Genomic DNA, 26,226 nt, shown 5'->3' with positions numbered 1-26,226 from the left:
CAGAGGCAGACCCAGAGGCTCATGGCGGCAAAGCCTCAATAAAGAAATAAAAGAAGTCGACCGAAATCTAACCTGGCAACAGGTGAAAGCGATAGCTGGACAACGCTCAGGATGGAGATCTTTCAAGTCGGCCCTTTGCACCACCAGAGATGTACAGGATCCATGAGTAAGTAAGTAACGCACCGCTAAAACGTCATTGTGTTCATTCGTTGCATTGAACCATAGTAAGCACACTCAGTGACAGTCGGATTAATGAGTTGGTTTAGTAGTCGCCTGACTATGTCATTCTATGTTTTGAATAATCATGGGATGTTTGTCAAAATTCGAACGGAAGTTGCTTCATGAAGATGAATACTTTAAGCTCTGAGTGGGAGTTTTAGAGATACTATTTTTTGAAAATAAGTCTCTTTGGACAAAGACACCATGTGCAGTGACAGTTCACTCGCTGCCCTATATGAATGCATGTGAGGGCCTCATATAAATGCATGGTGAATACCAGGATACATTTATTGGGGGGTGTTCTCACTTGTCAATATCGCCATCTTGAATTTTTGTATGGAATATTTATGCTCGTTTGTTTACGTTTTGCACTAAAAATGCACTCCCCCGCGCTGGGTATCTGGCCCATCTACTAAAAGAAGTCGAATAACATATACATAGAAACAATATTGGTGCATACTCTCACTTGAAAGAAAACACAGGAAATTTGTGCCGAATGATCATCAGGTTCAGCCCGCTGTTGGCACACCAAGTTGGCTAACCTATTCCAGGTTTGTCTTTCTGACTGAAAGCACCTGAAAAGCATCCTCTAGGTAGGGAGGAACAGTGAAAAATACATAACAAAAGAATTTCACTCAGCAGGCACTGTCGATGAATGACACCACTGTATCTGATGTAATACAGTCGACTCTCTACATCTCGATGTTTTGTATCTCGATTTCTCACCCTATCTCGATGGTTTCCTCGGTCCCTTCAATCTATGTACGTACATACATTTGGGCATTCTACATCTCGATAACCTCCGTATCTCGATGTGTTCTGATCTTATTTTGTTCTGGATTCACTCTCCTTATGTCGATATGTCCAAATGTTTAGGCTACTAGCCTACTAGATCATCTTTGGACAATAACAAACATATCAACAACAAGAAATGACATTTGTTGTGTTATATCGTTTTTCATAGCAACGAGCTTTTTTGGATCTAGTACCCATTTCAGCTTTCTTTTTGTCCCCTTTATTTTTGTGAATTTTGATACAGCGATCAGTTCTTTGCTTGTCTAGTGAAACATAGGCCAGATGACGCTTGGAGAAAAAAGGGACTTGAAGCAGCACCACCCTTAGGCCCTTCGACCTTAGGGACCTTCCAAATGCAAGGTTTATTGTAATACATACTAGTCGAACCTGCCCGATCTTGCTCGGGTTGTTTTTTCTTCGTCCTAAATGTCAATCGTTTAGTCGTCGCCCTCTAGATCGATTTCAGTTCGAGCTTGATGGTTTTCTTCAGAATTCATGGAAACGTAGCATTTTTACATTTGTTCAACTTTCCCAGCAAAATGTTCTATTTTTTTCATATACATAAACACAGAAGAGCCCAAAACGATTCGATTGGTGAGTAAATCTTGCAAATCGGCCAACCCGTTTGTAAGTTATATTGCCTCAAAGGAAAAGCAAACTCATCTTTATATAGATAGATAGATGATAACGGATCAAAAATAAATAAGACAATACTTAAAACTAGCACGTTCAAATCAAATAAAATATTGTTCAGTGATAAAACAGATGGAATAAAACACTAGAAACTTGGCCAAGCGTTACGGGGTTATCCTCGTTAAACCAGCCCTTTCCCGAATGGGGGTCTGAGCACAGGATCCAACGATAATGGTATGATGGGTAGCTAGCTAAGTCCTGTTTGGTTGTGTTCTATGGCTGTAACGTAGACTGAAACTTATGACAGATTTTGCGCTGAACTCCGGAGGTAAAGAAACACCAATATAAGTGAGACCTATCCTTCAACTGTTTTGCTCAGATCCGTGTGCTTAGCTCCAGAAAAATGTTGGATAGCATATTTTGCAGTGGCATCAGAAAATATATTCTTCGGAAAATGGAAACTGAAGTTCGCATTTGCGAAAGTGTGAATCAATCCAAACAATGTAGGTGGGAGGGGAGAAAGAGCAAGTTGAAGGAGGGAAGCTCCTCTCAGATGATCATAGAGCTGCTGTTAAATTCCGTTCGATCACTGAGAAGGGTTGGTCTTAATGTCCCAGGAAAATATTAATTTCAGCTTTCCTTCGATTCCTCGATCTTTCCCTATCTCGATGGTCCCTTCAATATCGCGATGTGGAGAGGTGACTGTAATTCTTTGGTGTCTAATATTTTGATAGAAATCCTGTGGAAAATTTAAAAAGACGTGACAAGCTAGTTTCCCAAAAAATGGGAAAAAATCACTGAGGAATGAGGAAAAATGTGGATAATTTTTTTGAGCCATTTTTCTAGCAAAAAGATTAACTGGTAAAAGTAAGCCCTTGAAATTTTTTAACTCTGCGCAAGGAACCAAATCCAGCCATATCTCGCATTCTGATATGTGCTGACCCGTTTTACCACTGAGCTAAGACAGGCCCAGAGAGCGCAGCACACCCGTGTAGAACATAGGTGAATGACAAACTAACATAAAATAGCATCGCAAGAACAAATTATCTTAATTTGTTGTTTTCAAAAAAAATATTCAATTTGTTATAGAGCAAAACATCAAATAAATAACTAATATTGCAAACCTTAACAAAATTTGTTATTCGTTTATTATTTGGTTCTTCAGCACATCAATAATATGTGATTTTCATATATACCTTTTTGCAAAAAATTTGCTATTGGTTTGTTATTTATAATGGCAAAATGAGTTATTCAAAAGCTGTTTGCTCGAACAATTTCTGTTATTATTTTTTCTATTTTAGCAACTACAGCAACCTAACCAATGCCAGATTTTGCTATTCAGTAATTCATATATTATGGGAAAATTGTTATTATTTTGCTCTTTTCTTCTACCCAGGCAGTGTAACAATTCTGGATTTCTTATTAAAATAAAGAAATATAGAATCTCCAAAGTAATGAGCTCTCAGATTCCTCAGGTAACTTAAAAATGAGTTCTTGAAAATATTATCAAATCCACAAAGTTTTGCGTGGGTCTATGAAAAATGAATTAAAAAAATTAGAATCTCATCAAAAGAGTATAAGCTTCAATAAAAAAAAATGTAAAGATATCATCATAAATGCATAATTTTTATTGTCAAATGTGATCTCGGAAAATAAATGCCGAAGAACATATGCAATCGAACATTTTGTTCGTAGAAGCCCGATTGAAAATTTAAATTTCAAGTTTGAAGCAGAATAAATTTTAAATCAATTAAAATTGGGAAATATATTTTTACGGAATAACAATTATTCCAGACAACTTCTAGGATAGAAGCCGTGTAATGAAAATCCACTTTCCCCCTAGTTTAGGTTTGTTTTTTTTACGTACGTATGTTATGGACGTAAATCTGAAACTACTCAGTGACTATGAAGTTTTGCCAACCCTCTCTTTTTCTATTAAAGGTTTCCTACTAAATAAAAAGGAGTTAAGGGAAGGTAATTCTAATTACTCAGTTACATTATCCCAATGTTACCAATTTCCTCTTTCATCACATTTATCGACTGCAAAACAGTTTCCGGTTAAGCATAAATTAATAACCACATTCGAAGTAAAAATGTTTCCTCCGTCACATATAATGAGAAAAATCTTCAAAGCATAGGTACTTTTATCGTCCAGCGTATTGGAATTAAAAATCAATTTCGATACTTGCTTGAAAGCGGCGTTTTTATGTCGAACGTGCTTGAACCCCATTGCAAACCGCACAACCCACGAAGATCTCGTAAATTCTCTGACACCATATAGAGACGCCACCCCACGACAAAGTGGTTATAAAAGGTGATTGGAAGCAATTCCGATGGAAGCTGCTGTGTCGGCAGCAGGAGTAGGGACACGGCAGGTATTTCCGTCCATCGTCATAGGGGCTAAAAAAATCGAAAGGAACATCCTTTTGCTAGAACTCCAATATAGCAGAACGTATCTCCAGAGCTTACGATTTGATACGGATGAGTTTGTCAAAAAAGTTTCTCTTTTATTGGTTTTCGAGACTATGACGAAAAGAGGAAAATACCTGCCTTAACCCTATATGTGTTACACCCTTGTTTTATGCACTCAGGCGCTATTGCGGAAAAGCAGAAAACTTCCAATTTTTTCGGGGCAAAGAATAAAATGGAAACGATGCAAGAAATTAATGATGACATGCATAGATAATATAGACGATATAGGGGAACTGCTCCTTGAATTCATACCATGTACCCAAATCAATACCATTCGAAAACAAATAATTGGTGCGCTATTTGTTTTGTTTCTCATTTTTGTGATTTTTTTCAGCAGTGAGCACGTCGGAAAACAACAAAACACGACACAAATTGAGCCTAAATTGCCTGTTTTGCGAATGTTATTGATATAGGAGCATGTTATTAATAATGGAACAGATACCCTATATTCCAATAAACATATCCTAAAAAACAATAAATAAATTTCTCATTTTCTATTTGTAGTTTTTATCTCCCCCAATAACTACTTGAAAATATATTTTATTTCTTTTTACTTGTTTGCTATTCGGAACACAACAGAAGAATTTCAGTTTAAAACATAAAAAAATATGAAAAATGGGAATTTAGTTATTTCATGTAGTAAACCGTGCGTTGCTTCATGCTGCTTTTTTGTGAGTTTTGCAGTCCAGCTATGGAACTTACTCCGACAGCAACATTTGACCGGAGACAAGACCATTCCATTCAGCGTTCGCGTTCAAGACAAGGTTCAAGACTTCCCTTTTCAATAGCTAACCGTCGATTAGAAAGGAGCTTGGCCTACTGATCATTAATCGGTAACCGTATGGCTTTGATCAGGAGCTGCTTCCATCTGCCCAAACTTGTGCTTCATCCGGTTTCGGTTCAAAATTACAAACATCAGTGTTAATTCGTTATCAACTTTTCGCTATGACCAAACAAGCTCTGTGTACAATTTTCATATAATGATGCAACGACGTGATTTGCTTGAAATGCTTCTACGAAATCTTGGAGCTGCTATCTGAAAAAAGTTGAACGTGTTCGTGAAATCGTTGAGTTACTATTCCGATTTTATTATCTAATAGGTAGCTCCCGTGTACATCATACGGAATGAAAAACAGATTAACCTATCTGTTGAAATCTATTACTTCTCTTAGAAGAGTGTTTAAGAATTGATAAGCGTACACAAACAGTTTTCTTTATATAAAATACCTTTTCCTAACTAATGTTGTTCAATTATAAAAAAATAAGCATTTCTAAAATGATTTTCATTATTTATTGGAGATGGTATTAATTATTTCCAAGAAAATGCTTGGTATTTTAGTAGAATGAGTTTGGTTTCAATTCCAAAATTAAGAAACAAGCTGAGAACCGCAATTGATAGATTTAAAATTAATAGCTTAACATTCGAGTGTAATCGAATATTTTGAAATAAGAAGGAACACTGCGCTACAAACTGTTATTGTGTTCCAAGAATCATAAAATATTCATTGCCTCATGAGCCAAAAGGAAAACTTGACGAGTTTCGACAATTCTTGGGTAATGTTGCAAGCATCCAAATGCTAGCATATATCAATTTACATTCTTACCCTACAAGCGACATCCATGTCACAACACGTAACACAAAACTTTCCTAAAGTAAAGTGTAGAGTGCAAAATTCTGGCAACTCAAAATACCGCAACCCAAAGCTTCTTCTAACCCGTCTGACTATGGAAAGTGGCCACAACTCTCACGTTTCAAAGCAAGACATTGTATGCTGAGCAACTTCATTTAGTAGGTATCATCCCCTGTGCAAACAAATTTTGTTATGTGACTCCGATTCTTGGAGACGAAACTTTCTCTTCATCCATCAGATACCGATGAATATTAAATTGACGTTGATGTCTATATATGCTGAAACTTTATCAATGTGATATCGCACTATTCTCATAATATTTGATCCTAGCAAATTAAAACCGCATTAAAACGAACCCCTCCCAAATTTGATTACACCTCAAACAAACGCCAGAAAATAGCATCCGAAATGGAATCGAAATGTGCCGATTGCCACGGGTCACCGAATCTGAGCAGTCATCGCTTACCTCTTGTGCCTGCAACCGGAACCGGGCCTCCTCGACGGCGTCCTTCTTGGTGGTGAGACCCTTGTCCCGTAGGGACGTCCGCCGCACCGATTGGGCCCTGCAACGACATTGAGGGGGAGGAAAAATTTGATTTGATTAGAAGGAGATTTTCCCAGAGCTGCCAAGCGACGACACAAGCCTCGGAAGTAGACGGCCCGGAACGGTAAATCTCACCTGGTGTTATTGCTTTGGGATCGCCGTACCCGCTTCCGCTGGGCTTCGGCCAGTCGTTTGCTCTCCTGTTCCGATTTGAGCTGTTCTATCCGTTCGCGAATTTCCGGATCTTCGCAAATGTCTGATGGGAAGGCGGAATAAGTTTAGATGGGTTAGCATGAATATTTTGGATTTGATAGGCAATAAAAAGAATTACCGGAAGGCGTTTCATCGTTTTTGTTTTTGGCATTCAAGTCGGCGCCACTTTGCGCTAGCATCTCCAGGACTTCAAGCTGCAAAGAAGTAAAAAGACAACGTTAGAGATTCACTTGACAAATTTGAAATGTTGCTAATTATTGCATGGTCTTAAACGCAGTTGACCTTCAAAGAATCGATTGAGACAAATAACGAGATACAATTTTTTCAAATGTCAATTGAATTTCCATAAGCATAGCTAGAAAAACTCCCAGAAATGTTCCCGGAAGAATTCCTGGAGATGTGTGGGAGTTGCGTTAGAAATTCTATGTTAGATTCGAAAAACAGTTCAGTTGAAATTTCTGAAGCGTTCTCGAAAAATTTCTAGAGGTCCTCCAAGAAGAATATCAAGAGAAATTTCTTGAGGAAAATCTGCTATGAAATATCTGAACTTCAGAGAAGTTTTTAAAGGGATTTAGGAGGAATTACTTCAGGAGCTTCCGGATGAATTTCTGCAGTAATCTACGGAGGAGCCGTCCGGACGAACACCCTGAAGAATATACGAAGGAATTCCTGAAGAAACTTCCGAGAAAATTCTTAAAGGAGCTTTCAGAAGAAATTTTGTAAGAATTCTGAAGAGAATTCTCAGAGACACTTCCTGAGAAATTCCTGGAGGAACTTCTGGATGAAGTCCTAAAAGAACTTTTGGACGAAATCCTGGAGAAACTTCCTAGCGAAATCCTGGAAGAACTTCTGGACGAAATCCTGGAGGATCTTTCGGACGATATCCTGGAGAAACTACCGAACGAAATCTTGGAGGAGCTTCCGGACTACATCATGGGGAACTTCCGTACGAAATCCTGGAGAAACTTCCGGACGACATCCTGAAGGACCTTCTGAACGAAATCCTAAGGAACCTTCGGACGAAATCCTGGAGGAACTTCCGGACTACTTGAACTGAGGCACTTCAACATGAAATTCTGAAGGAACCTCCGGACGAAATCCTGAAGAAACCCCGGACGAAATCCTGGTGAATTTTCCGGACGAAATCCTGGAGCAACTTCAGAGCGACTCCCTGAAGGATTTTCTGAACGAAATCCTGAGGAACCTTCGGTCGAAATCCTGGAGGAACTTCCGGACGAAATTTTGGAGGAACTTCCAAACGACATCCTGGAGAAACTTCCGGACGAAATTCTGGAGGAACTCCCGAAAGAATTCCTGGAGATACTTCCGAAGTAATATCTGGAGGAATGTCCAGAGAAATTTCTTGATGAACTTCTCATCGAAAACAATTCCTGGGAAATTCGTTGAGGCACATCTGAAAAAAAAATCGGAGAAATTTTGACGCTTGAAATTAGTCCACGTCGACCCACGCCGCCGCCGATCATCAACGGTGTGATGCCGCCGCTGGCTAAAAATGATCTATCACGCCGTCGCCGGTAAAATTTCAATCGGTGCACAGGTCTAGTCCAAAAGCGGTAAAACGCCTTCGATATACTCAGAGAGACTAGGTCCGCATACTAATAATATTCATAGGCGTCCTGCAGAACGTCCCCTAGGTTGGCGAAATATGAACCTGTCTCATACCCAGGGTGAAAGGTGTATAGCCAGAGATGAAGTCTTTCGTCTACTTCCAACTTTTCGCGTAGCCGGCGGTCAATCTCTCAATGACGATATAGATTGACCGATATTTGGAAGCATCCCGAGCAGGGACGTTGCTTTCCGAAAAGACCGGAAAAGCCATTCTCCTGGCTTTCAAAATTCGCCTTTTCCTTCGACTACCATCGGAAGGCTATTCGGCCAAGGCGGTTATTAGTTTGGAGAATGCTTTCGGTGAAGACGGGATGAAAGGCTGGAGTTGAGCTTCCTAAGATTCGAGAGAGTTATTGCTCCTGTAAAGATCACATCTGACTTCCCATTTCGACGCCGAAAGGATCGGATGGCTGGCGGTGGTAAAGTCAATCACGGTGGCTATCTATCTATCTATCTATCTATCTATCTATCTATCTATCTATCTATCAATCTATCAATCTATCAATCTATCAATCTATCAATCTATCAATCTATCAATCTATCAATCTATCAATCTATCAATCTATCAATCTATCAATCTATCAATCTATCAATCTATCAATCTATCAATCTATCAATCTATCAATCAAGAGGCTCGGAAGCCTCCTTTCAAGAGGCTCGGAAGCCTCCTTTCAAGAGGCTCGGAAGCCTCCTTTCAAGAGGCTCGGAAGCCTCCTTTCAAGAGGCTCGGAAGCCTCCATTCATGAGGCTCGGAAGCCTCCTTTCAAGAGGCTCGGAAGCCTCCTTTCAAGAGGCTCGGAAGCCTCCTTTCAAGAGGCTCGGAAGCCTCCTTTCAAGAGGCTCGGAAGCCTCCTTTCAAGAGGCTCGGAAGCCTCCTTTCAAGAGGCTCGGAAGCCTTCTTTGAAGAGGCTCGGAAGCCTTCTTTGAAGAGGCTCGGAAGCCTTCTTTGAAGAGGCTCGGAAGCCTCCTTTCAAGAGGCTCGGAAGCCTCCTTTCAAGAGGCTCGGAAGCCTCCTTTCAAGAGGCTCGGAAGCCTCCTTTCAAGAGGCTCGGAAGCCTCCTTTCAAGAGGGAGAGAAGCCTTCTTCAAGAGGCTCAGAAGCCTCTTTCAAGAGGCTCAGGCCTCCTTTCAAGAGGCTCAGAAGCGTCCTTTCAAGAGGCTCAGAAGCGTCCTTTCAAGAGGCTCAGAAGCCTCCTTTCAAGAGGCTCAGGAAGCCTTCTTTCAAGAGGCTCAGAAGCCTCCTTTCAAGAGGCTCAGAAGCGTCCTTTCAAGAGGCTTAGAAGTCCTTTTCCAAGAGGCTTAGAAGTCCTTTTCCAAGAGGCTCGGAAGCCTCCTTTCAAGAGGCTCGGAAGCCTCCTTTCAAGAAGCTCAGAGCCTCCTTTCAAGAGGCTCAGAAGCCTCCTTTCAAGAGGCTCAGAAGCCTCCATTCATGAGGCTCAGAAGCCTCCTTTCAAAAGGCTCAATCTCCTTTCAAGAGGCTCAGAAGCCTCCTTTCAAGAGGCTTAGAAGCCTCCTTTCAAGAGGCTCAGAAGCCTCCTTTCAAGAGGCTCAGAAGCCTCCTTTCGAAGAGGCTTAGAAGCCTCCTTTCAAGAGGCTCAGATGCCTCATTTCAAGAGGCTCGGAAGCCTCCTTTCAAGAGGCTCAGGCGTCCTTTCAAGAGGCTCAGAAGCCTCCTTTCAAGAGGCTCAGAAGCGTCCTTTCAAGAGGCTCAGGCCTCCTTTCAAGAGGCTCAGAAGCCTCCTTTCAAGGGGTTCAGAAGCCTTTTCAAGAGGCTCAGAGCCTCCTTTCAAGAGGCTCAGAAGCCTCCTTTCAAGAGGCTCAGAAGCCTCCTTTCAAAAGGCTGAGAAGCCTCCTTTCAAGAGGCTAAGAAGCCTCCTTTCAAGAGGCTCGGAAGCCTCCTTTCAAGAGGCTCGGAAGAAGCCTCCTTTCAAGAGGCTCGGAAGAAGCCTCCTTTCAAGAGGCTCGGAAGAAGCCTCCTTTCAACAGGCTCGGAAGAAGCCTCCTTTCAACAGGCTCGGAAGAAGCCTCCTTTCAACAGGCTCGGAAGCCGCCTTTCAAGAGGCTCGTAAGCCTTCTTCTAAGAGGCTCGGAAGCCCACTTTCAAAAGGCTCGGAAGCCTCCTTTCAAGAGGCTCAAAAGCCTCCTTTCAAGTGGCTCAGGCTTCCTTTCAAGAGGCTCAGGCCTCCTTTCAAGAGGCTCAGGCCTCCTTTCAAGAGGCTCAGAAGCCTCCTTTCAAGAGGCTCAGAAGCCTCCTTTCAAGAGGCTCAGAAGCCTCCTTTCAAGAGGCTCAGAAGCCTCCTTTCAAGAGGCTCAGAAGCCTCCTTTCAAGAGGCTCAGAAGCCTCCTTTCAAGAGGCTCAGAAGCCTCCTTTCAAGAGGCTCAAGCCTCCTTTCAAGAGGCTCAGAAGCCTCCTTTCAAGAGGCTCAGAAGCCTCCTTTCAAGAGGCTCAAGCCTCCTTTCAAGAGGCTCAGGCCTCCTTTCAAGAGGCTCAGAAGCCTCCTTTCAAGAGGCTCAGAAGCCTTCTTTCAAGAGGCTCAGAAGCCTCCTTTCAAGAGGCTCGAAGCCTCCTTTAAAGAGGCCTCAGAAGCCTCCTTTCAAGAGGCTCGGAAGCCTCCTTTAAAGAGGCTCGGAAGCCTCCTTTCAAGAGGCTCGGAAGCCTCCTTTCAAGAGGCTCAGAAGCCTCCTTTCAAGAGGCTCGGAAGCCTCCTTTCAAGTGGCTCGGAAACGTCGTTTCAAGAGGCTCTGGAGCCTCCTTTCAAAAGGCTCGGAAGACTCTTTTCAATAGTTTCAGGAGCCTTCTTTCAAGCCATATATTTCGTTAGTTTTCAGGTTAACTAGTTTTATGAGCTTCGCATATTTTCATTAACAGCGAATAAAATAGGGGTACCTCAATAAAAGAATAAGTTCAAAGGAATACCTCTAAGAAAAAGGTTGGGAACCGCTGATGTAGATAATCAAAATTCTAAACTCATGCCATATTTTATTTGTAAATAAATATCATTTTGAAATTTTAAAAATTATTATGAGAGCTACATCCCATACTTCGCTGTGAATTTTTTTTCATGATTCTACTTTTTCGTTTGATGACAAAATTCATTCTTCTCCTAGCGTATGGACGAATTAGCGCCTAACCATATAACAAGTGTAATTGTAATGTAATCACTTAGACGGATTTTTTTGAAAATCTTGTTTAGAACGCATTAGTTCTTTCAATTTTGGTGAACATATAATGAAAACTTGCAATAAGCAATGAACAAAAAATTAGAAATTGTTTTTTTTTGACAGATGTTTGAAAACTCAAAATATGAATCAGATTTATTACTTACGTGACCCCAACAGGCGGCAGCATGCACCGGTGTCCACAGATCGTGATCCACGGCGTCCGTCGATACATGCTGCTCTAATAGGAACTCAACCACTCTCGTGTAGCCATTGGCGGACGCTATGTGAAGCTGAAAACATAAAACACCAATCAAACCCTTCCGCACGAGCGTCCCCTCTCCCACCGTTTCCACTCACCGGCGTCGCGCTTTGACAATCAGGTACTTCCAGATCCCCACCCTGTGCGGCCGTGTCCTGCAGATCCTTCAGCATCTGCGTTTCGGTCGCCGCTCGCGTTTCGTCAATCAGCTCCTGCGTCACGCCCCGCTTGGACATCTCCGCCTCGATGTAGTCGAGGGCTTCCTCGTCGTCGCAGATATCGTACGGCATATTGCCATCGGCGTTCACCGACAGCAGGTTCGCCCCCCGGCCGATTAGAATTTTGACCAGATTTAGGTGGCCACAGGTTGCGGCCGCATGCAGCGGCGTCCACCGTTCGCTATCCTGGGCGTTCACGTTGGCACCGTAGTCCAGCAGCAGGTTGAGCATTTCGGCGTTGTCATCGATACAGCACTGATGCAGTGCCGTCAGACCGTCCATGTTGGTCGCGTCCGGGGTGACACCCTTCTGCAACAGTTTGGCCACCTGTCCGGGGGATAAAAATAGGAGAAAGAAGAAATGAGTTGAGTAGAATGTTGGACCCAAGTAAATCATCATATTCAGATAGATAGAAAACGACTATAAATAACGGCACTAGATCAAGGAATGTTGCTAAACAATAAATTTCATTCACGAAATAGTGTAGACATGAAAAATACCAACGAAATATAAATTCTATCCGAGTCCAATCTGGTAACTTTTTCATATAGATAGAACTCGTGGAAATTGCGCGAAAAACAATCCAATCTTCAGAAAAGCCAGTCACGTTCTTTCGCTTCCAACTGGGATTCGCAAATACTAAGAATGAAAACTTTTCGACGCTGTTCAACCGTTTCCGTAGCGCGCAAAGTATCGAAAAAGATAAATTGATTCTTATTCGAGGTAGGCACCAGCCTATTCTATTCCACAGTCGGTTTTTCCCGGGGCGCAATTAGGAGACGCGGCCCCGGAGGAAATCAAGAGTCGTTGAATGTGTCTTGGCTTGGTGTTGTGGTCCAATAGTTGCGCGGTGCCATCGCCATCGCTTCGTTCAATCGAGTCCGGAAATACGGAGCCATTAGTTGAGGAATGAAAGCTTTGTGAATTTTGTATCAGCGAAGGAAAACGGAACCGAATGGAAATTCAACCGGGATCGCATTTTCCTTCCTAAAATTTTGCTTCTTCCGTCTGCAGAGCGAACTCTTTCGAAACAGTGCAGAAGCTGTACCGGAATATGGATGGAAGCAAAAGTGCACCGCGTTCACTTCGTAATCGAGCAAAATTTGAACTTGAACTCTCGCTTAACTTTTCAAAAGGTCCTAAGTAACATTTTTTTCATGAATTAATTTGAGTAGCGCAATCAAAAGCTTTCATGTTGTTCTGTCGATTGCGCCAGGCCTATGCTAAGAGCTCATGTTTAGCGTAGCCAACACCAACACCGAGCAACGTACGTCAAATCTAAAAAGCTTAACATCATAAAACATCCAAATTCAGCTTTATTCAATATGCAACTTTAATTGGGAGTATTCATTAAATATGACTAATGAGTTTAATTGATTCAAAACTTATCTACATGATCAATTTTGATTTTACTTACATGGAGAACAACAATTTGTCTTTTATTTCACCGTGAAAAGCTTGAGCAGAATTTAAAAATAAATCCTGCTCTTTTATTGTTGTGGATATTTTTAATTATCAAGCTACAATCATTGGTGTTGTTGACGATTGTTGACATCTCATGCAACTGACAGCGGTCTATCTGCACACTGTGCCCGGGACATGGTGGCTATTTTTAGGCTAAAGGAGTTAGATAGGGATGTCTATAGCCTGGATTGCGCTATTCAAATTAATTCATGAAAAAATGTTACTTAGGACCTTTTGAAAAGTTAAGCGAAAACTGTTCACTGAATCATTCCGTCATAATGGAAGTGTAGTGGATCGACTGGCATGAATACTTAATTTGTATCGGATCCTTAAAAGCTTCCCTTTATCGATATTAGAACTTAATTGCCAGAATATTTATATTAAAAACATACACACGTAGGAGAAATAAAACTTTTTAAATTGTAATTGATACTAAAAGATGACTAGTCTCAAGGCATGTAGCCTAAGTTCACTGACATAAACTTAATATCAATCAAATGGTTTGTCCTTTTCATGCTAAAAGCACCGATTAGTGAAACCACCGCATACAATTAGGAACGCTAAATGGTACGAATTTTATTGACTTTTGGGAAGTTTACTCCGACGGTCCTCCCGAAACAAAGTGTAGCCACCAGAACAAACCGCTCGGTTTCATCCTCGAGCAACAACATCGAAGCCTGACCGGCAAAGATGAAGTGCTTTTGTTTCATTTTTTACGACCCTTGCGGCATCGTAAAGCAAAGCGACCAGCTGCTTAGGCATTCTCCTTCAGAGGAAAAACAACGAAAACATAAAACCTCGAGCATGGTTTTGTTGACCGATGAGAGGACCGTTTTCCATCATACATATTTACGGTTTGAGGGTCATCCATAATTTTGCAGAGCACTTTTTTTTTTTAATTTTAAACCTTCGTTTTCCACCTTCGAATTCTAAACATAAGTAACTTAAATAAAGTTTTGAAGTGTAAACAAAAAATGCCTTTCCATTTCGTTGCATAATATATGGAAAACACTTCCAATCCATACATTTGAAGTTCGGATGGTCTCAATTTTCATAAGAAAAATAAATAACTGCTACACAGTTGCTATCAAAGAAAACCCACAACTTCCAAATAATTTACAGTCTATATCCTCAGTCTGGGCCAATAAAAACTTTTTGACAGCGAATACAATGTAGAATTCCTTTATTTGTCATACTAAACTCGGTATATCCACAGTTATCCATTGCAGTAACTCTTGGAATCAATTATCAATTAATGTGTGGAAAAACAAACTGATTAATCCACGTAGCGGTGTTGGTTACTTTTCCGCATATTGGAAAATTCAAAAGGTATTCAACGAATTTGAAGGTGCGAAAAGTGACAGTGCAATGCTCTGTGGTTCGAGTCAAACAATGAAAAACAAGCTGCACGCAGTAGATCGGACCTGGGGACCCTAAACGTTCAAGAAAACCGGAGGAACATCAGACCGAAGATTATGAAGCTCTACAATACACCAGACATAGGTGTATCGACGCTGTAGCCATTTATTAAGGAATAATATCTCACTTCTCATCACTTTGACGGAAGCAGGGACTATGCCCAACAAGGATTTGACAATTCCTCTCCAGGCTATATGCGAGTTGTGGTGCCTGCCTAGGATGTGGTGCGGTTTGACAGTGGGCTCTGTTAAACTTCTATAAAAAGCTACATGTATTCGCAAGCAGGTTCCGCCAAAGCGACCGTATGCTGTTCAAGCGCACAAGCCCAAGTTCTGGTGTTTGGTTGGACACTAAACAGACCTGACACGACGGACCTTCGACGAGACAGGAGGTTTGCGCAGGCCCAATAAGCCGCCTGTAAAACCAAAAATTACGAACGACATAAGAGATAATACGACTCGATTGGCAACAACCTAGGCGACGAATAAAGCATCACGATTGGAAGCTTGAAACATGGAAGTGCAAGTCGTTAGGTTTGGCAGATTACGACAGGATAATCTACGCTGAATTATATCCCCGCAACTTCGACGTCGTGGCGCTGCAGAAATTTTTCAGGACTGAACAGAAAGTGTGAAAAAGCGGGCAGCGAACGATTACCTTCTACCACGACGGCACCAAGGATGAGGATAAAAGGCCGTTTCTTCAATTATAGCATCATCAATGTGCACTGCCCACACGAAGGATACGAAGCAAACATACGATGGATGCCCACTGCGAGACGACAAAATCGTCATCACCGATATTAACGCTCAGGTAGGAAGGGACGAAAAGTACAGACCGGTGCTCGGACCGGACAGTCTGCACATCGTATCGAATGGCAACGGCCAACGATGCATAAACTTTGCAGTCTCCCGCAGAATGGTAGCCCAGAGAACTTTCTTCCCAAACAAGTATATCCACAAGACCACATGGAAATCATCTTACCAAGAAACGGAAAATCTAGTCGACAGTAAATTTGTCTCCGACACCCCAAAGGTTGACACCTACCGCAGTGCGACTATTAAATCCGACCACTACCTCGTTGCAGTATGCCTGCGCTCAAAACTCTTGACGGTGTGCAACACGCGTCGAAGCCGAACATCGCCGCTAAACATCGGGCGGCTACAAGACGGTTGACTAGCCCAATACTACGCGCAGCGGCTGGATGTGGCACTCCCAACGAAAGAGCAGCAAGACGTAGCTTCTCTTGAAGATGGCTGGAGAGATGATCGATCCACCATTGATAGTACCGCAACCGGTTCACTTGGCATGGCGTCCCCGGATCAAAGAAACGACCGGCGGCGAATGTGAGCAGTTAGTTGAGGAGAAGAATGCAGCATGGGCGAGATTGCTGCAACACCGCACGAGGGCAAACGAGGTACGATACAAACGTGCGCGAAACAGTCAAAACTCGATTTTCCGGAGAAAAATGCCCCAGCAGGAAGATCGAGACCGTAGAGAGTCGGAGCAACTGTACCGCGCTAATAACGCACGAAAGTTTTATGAGAAGCTGAACTCTTCAGGTTAGCGCCACTTGCTACAGCCTGATATGTGTAAGGACATAAACGGGAACCTTACTTTCGAAGGAGCCTGAGGTGACCCAAAGGTGGCGGCAGCACTACGAAGAACAGACAACTACGACAGCATGGTAGCGAGCCTGCGAGCACACGAGCAGGACCAGGGTTGTTAACGTTAATCAACGATTAACGCCGTTTCGTTAATTCGTTGGCGTTAATTTTAACGATTAACGACTTTTCCGTTGATGCTTATAACACGTTAACTTAATTTAACGTTAACGGCTGCGTTAATTTTCACGCTAATGAGTTGCTTTATATGTTTTCTAGTCCAAGTTGCTTTATTTGTTGCCCAGCTTAGTGGAACTAAGGTATTGACAAATTTTGTTCTTTTATTTTCAATATTGTTTATGAGGTTTCATCACCGCGAGAAACTTATTGATTGATTTTCATTGGCTTTTATCGGTGAGATCGAACTACCTAAGCTCAAAGTGGAAGGGAGCATGTTTACAAAGCACGATGAAGCACAGAATTGAAAGTTATCGCAAGCGAGCGACAAGTATGAAAATTGAATAGAAGTTGAAACGTAAGCAGAGGGCCATTGAAGAACAACACGAAATTGAAATCGCTGTTATTTTACCTAACGTCCACCCAGGAACGGCTTGGCTGATAGCGTGTGAACTATCTTACCAAGACAGGCAAAATAACAGCGATTTCAACCTGCTCATATGTTGTTCGGCGATAAAAGCCAATGAAAATCAATCAATAAGTTTCTCGCGGTGATGAAACCTCATAAACAAGGAATCCAATTGGCAAAACAATGACAAATACGGTTCGTATTAGATCGCTTGGGCCAAGTAGGAACGTGTGAATTGTTGCGTGAAAAATTCCAATAAGTAACGCCAATTTGCAGTAATATCAGAATATTGCCACTGATGGCTTGAACTGTCACCGAACGCCGAGCTTGTCTGTATGTGCGTATTTGTATGTATGTGTGTGCGCAAAGAACGTACACAATTATCAGCTATTCTTAAGCACTTGTCCTTAACCAATTTGTTCGCAAAAAATTGCATCCAATTACGAAACTTGTTATGAATCAAAATTAATGTTAATTATACAATATATTTACCTATCAGTGCTATTTTTAACTTTCTTATACATTTTTTTTCATACGTAAAACATGTGAAAGGCATCAATACCGATAGGTGAATTAATCATGCATTTGCTCATTTATATGAGTCCAATCACCACTGGAATCGCAATGATAACGAAGAAGGAACATATTAAGATTCACAGCTATCGAAATAAACCCTGGAGGGAAGAAATAAATTGCGTAATTAGGACATTATCCACTTCCCCCGCAGTGTTTGATACCTGGGGTAAGTGTAAAATCTTTGAATTATTTGCTTTCTTGGTACAAACCACTACCAATTGAATGGGATTAGTTTAATTGTATTATAATGATCACCCGTGATATAAATTCACTTGAAAAAAGGACAACTGGTGCAAATAAGAATAGATTTTATGAATGCAAAAATCTACTTTTCGCGAAAACTTAAATTACAGTTCAAGCGTTAACCGTGTTAGTGTATGTATTATACAAATTTTAAAAAAGTATGAGTGTGAGCATAAATGTATATTCTTGCATAATGTTATGATGTGGTAAAAACTGTAAAGTATGTTCCAATTCCAAGTTCCAATTCCAATTTTTCGAGTCGATTTTTACACTTACCCCCTTTTTCCACTTCCCCCAGTGTACCCTAATTAAGTTGTGCTTTATAATTTCAATTTTGTTTCAAATGGATAAAATCAAAATGGATTTCGGAAACACCTCTGCAAAACTATGTTAGTTCTAGAGGTCCCAATAATGCACGAAAAAACTTGTTGCATGAAGGAATACGAAGCATATATGTTCGGGGTTCAACCAAACTGCACCAAGCGGCTTTTTGACTGACTTGTGATATTTTGTTCGTACAAGGAAAACGAAAATCATTACATATCAATTCTTGTGTACATTTGTTGTTGGATATCCTCAGTTATAGGGTTGATGGATATCCGATACGATTGGCAATCAATTAAATCCGCTAAACGAAAGTTTGAGTAGAAAAATGGGTGATTTTTTGTTGGCGCTTGGTGCGACCATATTAGAATGGAATAAATCAACAAATGGAATGGTCAAATTGGCAAAACGACTGCCGTTTGAACACAAGTGGGTGTTTTTGGTATTTTTCATTACTTTGGAATGCTTAAAAGAAACTCCAAAATTTTACTAGGTTAGATGTTTATTCCATGAAAACAATTATTGTTCCTTTTAAGTTGAATAAACGAAATTTTCAAATTGTTAGAACGCTAGAACTTAGTGTTTGCACATATGTTTCCGGGTCAGATTCTAAATCAAATTTCCTCTGACTAGCCAGTTCCGAAAAAATCCGTGATTTGGGCATAATTATCGGAACATCTTTTTATCGTAGTGTAGAGAGAAAACTCTAGATTTGAGAGCAGGAATTGTATTGCATATTACATTCTGTGAAATTCAGCATTATTTGGATCAGTTATTGAGCCACCAAGATACTCTGAACAACTTTGCTGAAGACTCTATGTTGCTAACTAGTCAGAGTCTGGAAATGCAGATTGATGTTTTATGCGAAACAAACTCAAACAATCACTAGCGCCACCTCATACAAAAAATCAGAGTTATTTGGATCAGTTCTTAACCCGTCAACAATATTGCCGAAGACTCCATGTAACTAACTAATCAGGTTCTTGAGATACAGATTGATGTTGTGTGCAGAAGAAGTTTGGATGCTCACTAGCGCCACCTCATGCAAAAATTCAGAATTATTTCGATCAGTTGTTGAGCCACCAAGATCCTCTGAACAACTTTGCTGAAGACTCTATGTTGCTAACTAGTCAGGGTCTGGAGATGCAGATTGACGTTTTATGCGAAACAAACTCAAACACTCAAACAATCACTAGCGCCACCTCGTACAAAAATTCAGAGTTATTCTGATCAGTTCTTAACCCGCCAACAATATTGCCGAAGACTCCACGTAGCTAACTAATCAGGTTCTTGAGATGCAGATTGATGTTTTGTGCAAAAGAAATTGGATGCTCACTAGCGCCACCTCATGCAAAAATTCAGAATTATTTCGATCAGTTGTTGAGCCACCAAGATACTCTGAACAACTTTGCTGAAGACTCTATGTTGCTAACTAGTCAGGGTCTGGAGATGCAGATTGATGTTTTATGCGAAACAAACTCAAACACTCAAACAATCACTAGCGCCACCTCGTACAAAAATTCAGAGTTATTCTGATCAGTTCTTAACCCGCCAACAATATTGCCGAAGACTCCATGTAGCTAACTAATCAGGTTCTTGAGATGCAGATTGATGTTGTGTGCAGAAGAAGTTTGGATGCTCACTAGCGCCATCTCATGCAAAAATTCAGAATTATTTCGATCAGTTGTTGAGCCACCAAGATCCTCTGAACAACTTTGCTGAAGACTCCATGTAGCTAACTAATCAGGCTCTTGAGATACAGATTGATGTTTTATGCAAAAGAAGTTGAATGCTCACTAGCGCCACTTCATGCAAAGATTCAGAATTTTTTCGATCAGTTGTTGAGCCGCCAAGATACTCTGAACAACTTTGTCATATAGCTAACTTATCAGGTGCTTGAGATACAGATTGATTTTATGCAGAAGAAGTTTGGATGCTCGCTAAAGCCACCTCAAGCAAAAATTCAGAATTATTTGGATCAGTTGTTGAACCGCCAAGATACTCTGAACAATATTGCTGAAGACTCTATGTTGCTAACTAGTCAGGGTCTGGAGATACAGATTGATGTTTTATGCAAATGAAGTTGAATGCTCACTAGCGCCACTTCATGCAAAGATTCAGAATTTTTTCGATCAGTTCTTGAGCCGCCAAGATACTCTGAACAACTTTGTCATATAGCTAACTTATCAGGTGCTTGAGATACAGATTGATGTTTTATGCAGAAGAAGTTTGGATGCTCGCTAGCGCCACCTTATGCAAAGATTCAGAATTATTTCGATCAGTTGTTGAGCTGCCAAGATACTATGAACAACTTTGCTGAAGTCTTCATGTAGCTAACTAATCAGGTTCTTGAGATACAGATTGATGTTTTATGCAGAAGAAGTTTGGATGCTCACTAGCGCCACCTCATGCAAAGATTCAGAATTATTTCAATCAGTTGTTGAACCGCCAAGATACTATGAACAACTTTGCTAAAGACTTCATGTAGCTAACTAATCAGGTTCTTGAGATACAGATTGATGTTTTATGCAGAATAAATTTGGATGCTCACTAGCGCCACCTCGTACAAAAATTCAGAATTATTTGGATCAGTTCTTGAACCACCAAGATAATCTGAACTACTTTGCTGAAGACTGCATGTAGCTAACTAGTCAGGTTCTTGAGGTATATAGTGATGCTGTTTGGACGTTCACTACTCATTACTTGATTTATGTATGAAAAAGTTCAGGTTTCTATGGACGCCTACGCCACCTAGTGAGTCAGTTCCGATTTAAATTGTTCACCATATGAAAGATATTAGTTCATAGAACAATATTGACGAAGACATGTATAACTTTTGAGCTAAAACTTCCCAACAGATATAAAAAATGTAACTGATCTATAAATAGATCACTGGGCGTTAACGGGTTAAGCACATACGCTCCATTCAAGGCCCCATCTAACAAATAAAGATGAGCACTTATTGAACGGTCTCTTGAAGATGGCGACTTGACTTATCAGCTCGAAAACTTGGCGAATTGTTTTTCCATGTTTTTCCTAAGTTTGAACTGAGTTGAATGGAAGCAAACTGTCAATGGATTTTTGAAGCGGTAAACTATGATTTCATAAAAAAAGTTCCATGTTCCATGGAAACCACAATTTGGCTTGCAAACGTGTTGATTGTTAGTCAGTACGAAGACAAATGAACGGGCAAATTACCGATGTCCGTTGACGTTGATTCAACGCAGCGCGTTAACGTTAACGTTATGATCCAAGTAACCTAACGCAACTGCGTTGACGTTCCGTATAAAATGCTATTTTTTGCGTTACGTAATCAATGGATCTTTCCTGCAGTGAGGTTTCTTCCAGTGAAGTCTCTGGAATGTTGCTTTCAGCTACGTGAGTTCTTTTTTCGCCAGCGTTTGGAGGAAGGCGCTGTAGCCAGCGTAAGCCCACCCATCGCGGCAAGATCACATATCCGAGGGGAGGGAAGTTAGATCATTGCCAAATTTGGTATGATAACGTTATTCCCGAGTTAGTTGAGTCGTTTTGAAAGACTTCTTTTCAAATGATGTATTAATGATAAGTCATTGGATTGTGTGAGAATAGCTCGTAGTCTGAATAAGCTATAACACTAAAAAGTATGATTTTTATTGTGCAACGTGTATGAACGTATTGTGAAGATTAATGATTGCAATCTACGGAATCAATAAATCAATGTTTGTTTACAAAATAAGTTACGCCCTAAATCGGTCCCGAAATGATTCTTTGGAGCTTGTTTGGTGGTATGCCTTTGCAGTTAAAGAGTTGGTAAGGATTTGTTAAATTTTGGTCCAGATCCGATTTTGCTACGGGCTGAGGATGGAAGGAACATTTTTTAATGATAATGTGGGGTAAGAAGGTTGGTAGCTGTGCTCAACCGGATTGGCATATTTGTTTACATCTTCCTATAATACTTCCATTTATCGTCCGTTGGAAAAAGATTTCATAATCAACAAAAAAAAAGATTTTTTTTTCTATAAGTTTGGTGCATTAGAACGCAAGAGGAGCACCGTTAGGTAGATTAATCTGGATTTTCTCTATAATCAATAAGACAAAATGATTTCTGTTACAATTGAGTTGTAATCTTGTTTTGTCTGCCTACTCGGGTTGGCACATGTTGGAAGGAAACTCCATTTTATGTTTCTTTCTTTCTCGTTTCAGAGAGCGAGTAATGGCGCTTAAACCTAGGCTTATTAGCCAGGACAAGTCTAATACCTTGTCCCATCCCAGAAGATGCAACACCCAGGTGAATGGAGTGACATCAATTTCCTAACTTGGTCGCTCCCAACGTTTGTACCCAACTTATTATATCATTTGCTCATGATGATATTCTTAACCCTTATGCGGCCGACGGGGTACCCGTGTTCCTTTTTCAAATTCAAGTGGTGATATTTCAATGAACTTTTATAGCTGAAAGCTGAAACTCGGTGACATCTAAGAACTCCATAAAATGTAGCATCTGTGAGAAAATCACGTTGATACAGTGAGGAGGGACGTGGGGAGGGGCATCTGATTTTTTTTACCACGTGGATGGCCGACAGGGTACCCGTGTTCCCATAAATTGATATTTTCATAACTTTAACAATTTTCAACCGATTTAGATAATTTTGACAGTTTTGGAAACAGAAACTCATATACTTTTTGCCCATTGTCAAGGTTTACAGCTTTTGTCCATGGTTATACAAGAAATCTTCGAAGTAAGGCTTAAGAGTCTACACACGTAACCGAAGGACTGTCAACCAGTTTCAAATATATTACATGCTCATTGCGCTTCTTAGAATAGTCGGTGTTCACAGTATATATTCTGGGTCTCCAAAAACCCCTGGAGTAAGGCCTTAGTCATCCAAAAAATCCCTGGAATAAGATCTTATGGTCTGCTAACGTAACCAAAGGTCTATCGTGCAAATTCAAAAACGGTACATGCTCTTTATGGTGCTTAGCATATAATGCTTTCACAGTATATGTTCCGGGTCAACCAATGACCTCTTCTTAAAACATGTTTGCATTCCAAGTAGTTCTTGTTGCTGTCATTGATTCCAGGTAGTCTACGAATTCCATAGAGTCAAGGTCTGGGAATCGACCTCGGTAACGGAGGCAGTTATTGAAGAATAAACAAGTTTTGTGACCCCTTCTTGGCATATGTGTGTATTCCAAGTAGTTCTTGTTGTTGTCGATGACTCCAGGTAGTCTACGAACTCCATAGAGTCAAGGTCTTCGGAACAATCTTCGTAATGGAGGCGTTTATCAAAGAATAAACAAGTTGCGTGACCCCTTCTTGGTATATGTGTGTATTTCAAGTAGTTCTTGTTGTTGTCGTGAGTTCCAGGTAGTCTACGAACTCCATACAGTCAAGGTCTTCGGAACAATCTTCGTAATGGAGGCGTTTATCGAAGAATAAACAAGTTGCGTGACCCCTTCTTGGTATATGTGTGTATTTCAAGTAGTTCTTGTTGTTGTCGTGGACTCCAGGTAGTCTACGAATTCCATAGAGTCAAGGTCTGGGAATCGACCTCGGTAACGGAGGCAGTTATTGAAGAATAAACAAGTTTTGTGACCCCTTCTTGGCACATGTTTGTATTTCATGTAGTTCTTGTTGTTGTCGTGAGTTCCAGGTAGTCTACGAACTCCATAGAGTCAAGGTCTTCGGAACAATCTTCGTAATGGAGGCGTTTATCGAAGAATAAACAAGTTGTGTGACCCCTTCTTGGTATATGTTTGTATTTCATGTAATTCTTGTTGTTGTCGTGTGTTCCAGGTAGTCTACGAACTCCATACAGTCAAGATCTTCAGATCAATCTCCGTAATGGAGGCAGTTATCGAAGAATAAACAAGTTGTGTGACACCTTCTTGGTATTCGTTAATATTCCAAGTAGTTATTGTTGTTGTCGATGGCTCCAGGTAGTCTACGAACTCCATAGAGTTAAGGTATGGGGTTCGACCTTGGTAACGGAGGCAGTTATTGAGAAATAAACAAGTTGTGTGAGTTTTTCCTACGAGACTAGCCAGCCTTGGGCTAAAAGGGGCTCATGAAGCAAGTATGTAGGAGCCAGATAATACTAAATACTGATCCTATTTGGTTGGCATTGTACAAAAACATATATGAGAGAGTTAGTTCTGAGAATGTATTGCGAGAGTTCAGCTACATGCCCGGTGCTGTGAATTTGGTTTCATCAGTTTCATCAGCTTAGCGAAGGACGACGGAGATCCTTCGTAGCTTAGTAGGGAAAGCACCTGTCATGTACCAAATTAAAATAAGATTAAGGACACTCCTCACGGAATCCTAGTTTCATAGAATAAAACTGTCAATAAGAAGAAGAAGACTTCTAGGCTTACACGAATATCTAGAGGTCTTTAAGGACACTCCTCACGGAATCCAAATTTCAAAGTGCTCGCGTTTTCGGGGGCACACCGCACAACTGTCATTTTTGTTGATTCAGCGTCGCAGTATGCGTGAAATAATAAAAATGACAGATATGCGTTGCTTCCGTATCGTGTGTGTGCCCCGAAAACGCGAGCACTTTGAAACTTGGATTCCGTTAGAGGACCTTAAAGACCTCTAGATATTCGTGTTTAAGTCTTCTTCTTCTTATTGACATTACATCCCCACACTGGAACAGAGCCGCCTTGCAGCTTAGTGTCCATTAAGCACTTCCACAGTTATCAACTGCGAGGTTTCTAAACCAGGTTACCATTTTTGCATTCGTATATCATGAGGTTAGAACGATGATACTTTTGTGCCCAGGAAAGTCGAGAAAATTTCCAATCCGAAAATTGCCTAGACCGGCACCGGGAATCGAACCCAGCCACCCTCAGCATGGTCTTGCTTTGTAGCCGCGCGTCTTACCGCACGACTAAGGAGGGCCCTTAGAAGTCTTCATAAATTTCTAGGATGACCATTAGCATATGCCATGAACGCATTTTATTCATGGACCCCAAAGTCATGTATCAAATTTTAAACAGGCTGATATATCTCTGGTGTAGATCCTAATGCCTTACTTCAGGGTGACTATGAACATTTGAAATGGGTGCATTCTATTCTACGTACCATAAAGGGCAGGTATAATTATTCGAATAGGCCGAAAGAACTCTGGTTACGCGTGAAGTTCTTGAGGATTGTTCAAGTGTTCTCTTGGATACCCATAAACATATGCAATGAAAGCGGTATATTCTATGTATCACAAGGGGTATATGCCACTTTTGAAACAATCCGAAAGGTATCTGGTTACGTGTGAAGATCCTAAGGCCTATTCTAACATTTTCTTGGAAGACCATAAACATATGCAGTGGACGCAATCTATTCTATGTACCACAAAGGGCATGTAACACTTTTGAAAAAATCTGAAAGATCTTTGGTTACGCGTGTAGATCTTAAGGCCTTTTCCAGGATTTTCTTGGATGACCATAAACATATGCAATGAAAGCGCTCTTTTCTATGTACCACAAAGGGCATGCACCAGTTTTGAAACAATCTAAAAGATCTCTGGTTACGCGTGTAGACCTGAAGGCCTTTTCCAGGGTTTTCTTGGATGACCATGAATATATGCAATGAAGGCGCCAAAGGACTTATCCGAGAGATTTCTTCAATAGCGCAGAACATATGTAGTGATCACATTTGATTTCAAGATGCGCAAAGAGCAAGTAAAAGAGCATGTACCAGTTTTGAGACAAGTCCATAGACCCATGGTTACGAGTGTAGACCTTAAGATTTCTTGGATGACTCGGAACATATACTGTGAACGCATTCTATGCTAAGTACCACAAAGAGCATGTACCGTATTTTAATTTGTATAATAGGCCTTCGGTTACACGAGTAGATCTTTAGGCTTTACTCCAGAGATTTCTCGGATGACTAAGACCTCATTTCAGGGATTTTTGCATTACCCGAAGCATATATTATGAACACTTTAAATTCTAAGAAGCGCAAAGAGCTTGTAGCATATTTGAAACTGGTTGAATGGCCTTTGGTTACGCGTGTAGACTCTTAAGCTTTACTTCAAAGATTTCTTGTATAACCATGGGCATAAGCTGTAAACCTTGAAAACATTCAAAAAGTATATGAGTTTCTGTTTCCAAAACTGTCAGAGCTATCCAGATCGGTTGAAAATTGTTGAAGTTATCAGAATATCAATTTATGGGAACACGGGTACCCTGTCGGCCATCCACGTGTGTTTTTTCTGTTGGCCGCATAAGGGTTAAACCATATTCCCTACCAATC

The 26,226-nt window shown here is 40.9% G+C and overlaps 1 protein-coding gene across 7 annotated transcripts in view; it reads right to left on the bottom strand.

The window, feature by feature from the left end:
• LOC134226471 (protein phosphatase 1 regulatory subunit 16A-like) overlaps positions 1 to 26,226 on the bottom strand; it is a 417,502-nt gene that overhangs the window by 63,170 nt on the left and 328,106 nt on the right. For all 7 annotated transcript variants that reach the window (XM_062707267.1, XM_062707272.1, XM_062707269.1 and 4 more), the window contains 5 exons: positions 11,655 to 12,101; positions 11,462 to 11,587; positions 6,626 to 6,701; positions 6,430 to 6,550; positions 6,217 to 6,313 (listed from right to left, as the gene is read on the bottom strand). In XM_062707267.1, the coding sequence (XP_062563251.1) occupies positions 6,217 to 6,313; positions 6,430 to 6,550; positions 6,626 to 6,701; positions 11,462 to 11,587; positions 11,655 to 12,101 (867 nt within the window). The remainder of the gene's footprint in view (positions 1 to 6,216; positions 6,314 to 6,429; positions 6,551 to 6,625; positions 6,702 to 11,461; positions 11,588 to 11,654; positions 12,102 to 26,226) is intronic.

The sequence above is a fragment of the Armigeres subalbatus genome, chromosome 3 (assembly GCF_024139115.2).
Source record: "Armigeres subalbatus isolate Guangzhou_Male chromosome 3, GZ_Asu_2, whole genome shotgun sequence".
NCBI lineage: Eukaryota > Metazoa > Arthropoda > Insecta > Diptera > Culicidae > Armigeres > Armigeres subalbatus.
The sequence above is the reverse complement of the archived record's forward strand: the minus strand, read 5'-3'. Positions and strand labels throughout refer to the sequence as shown.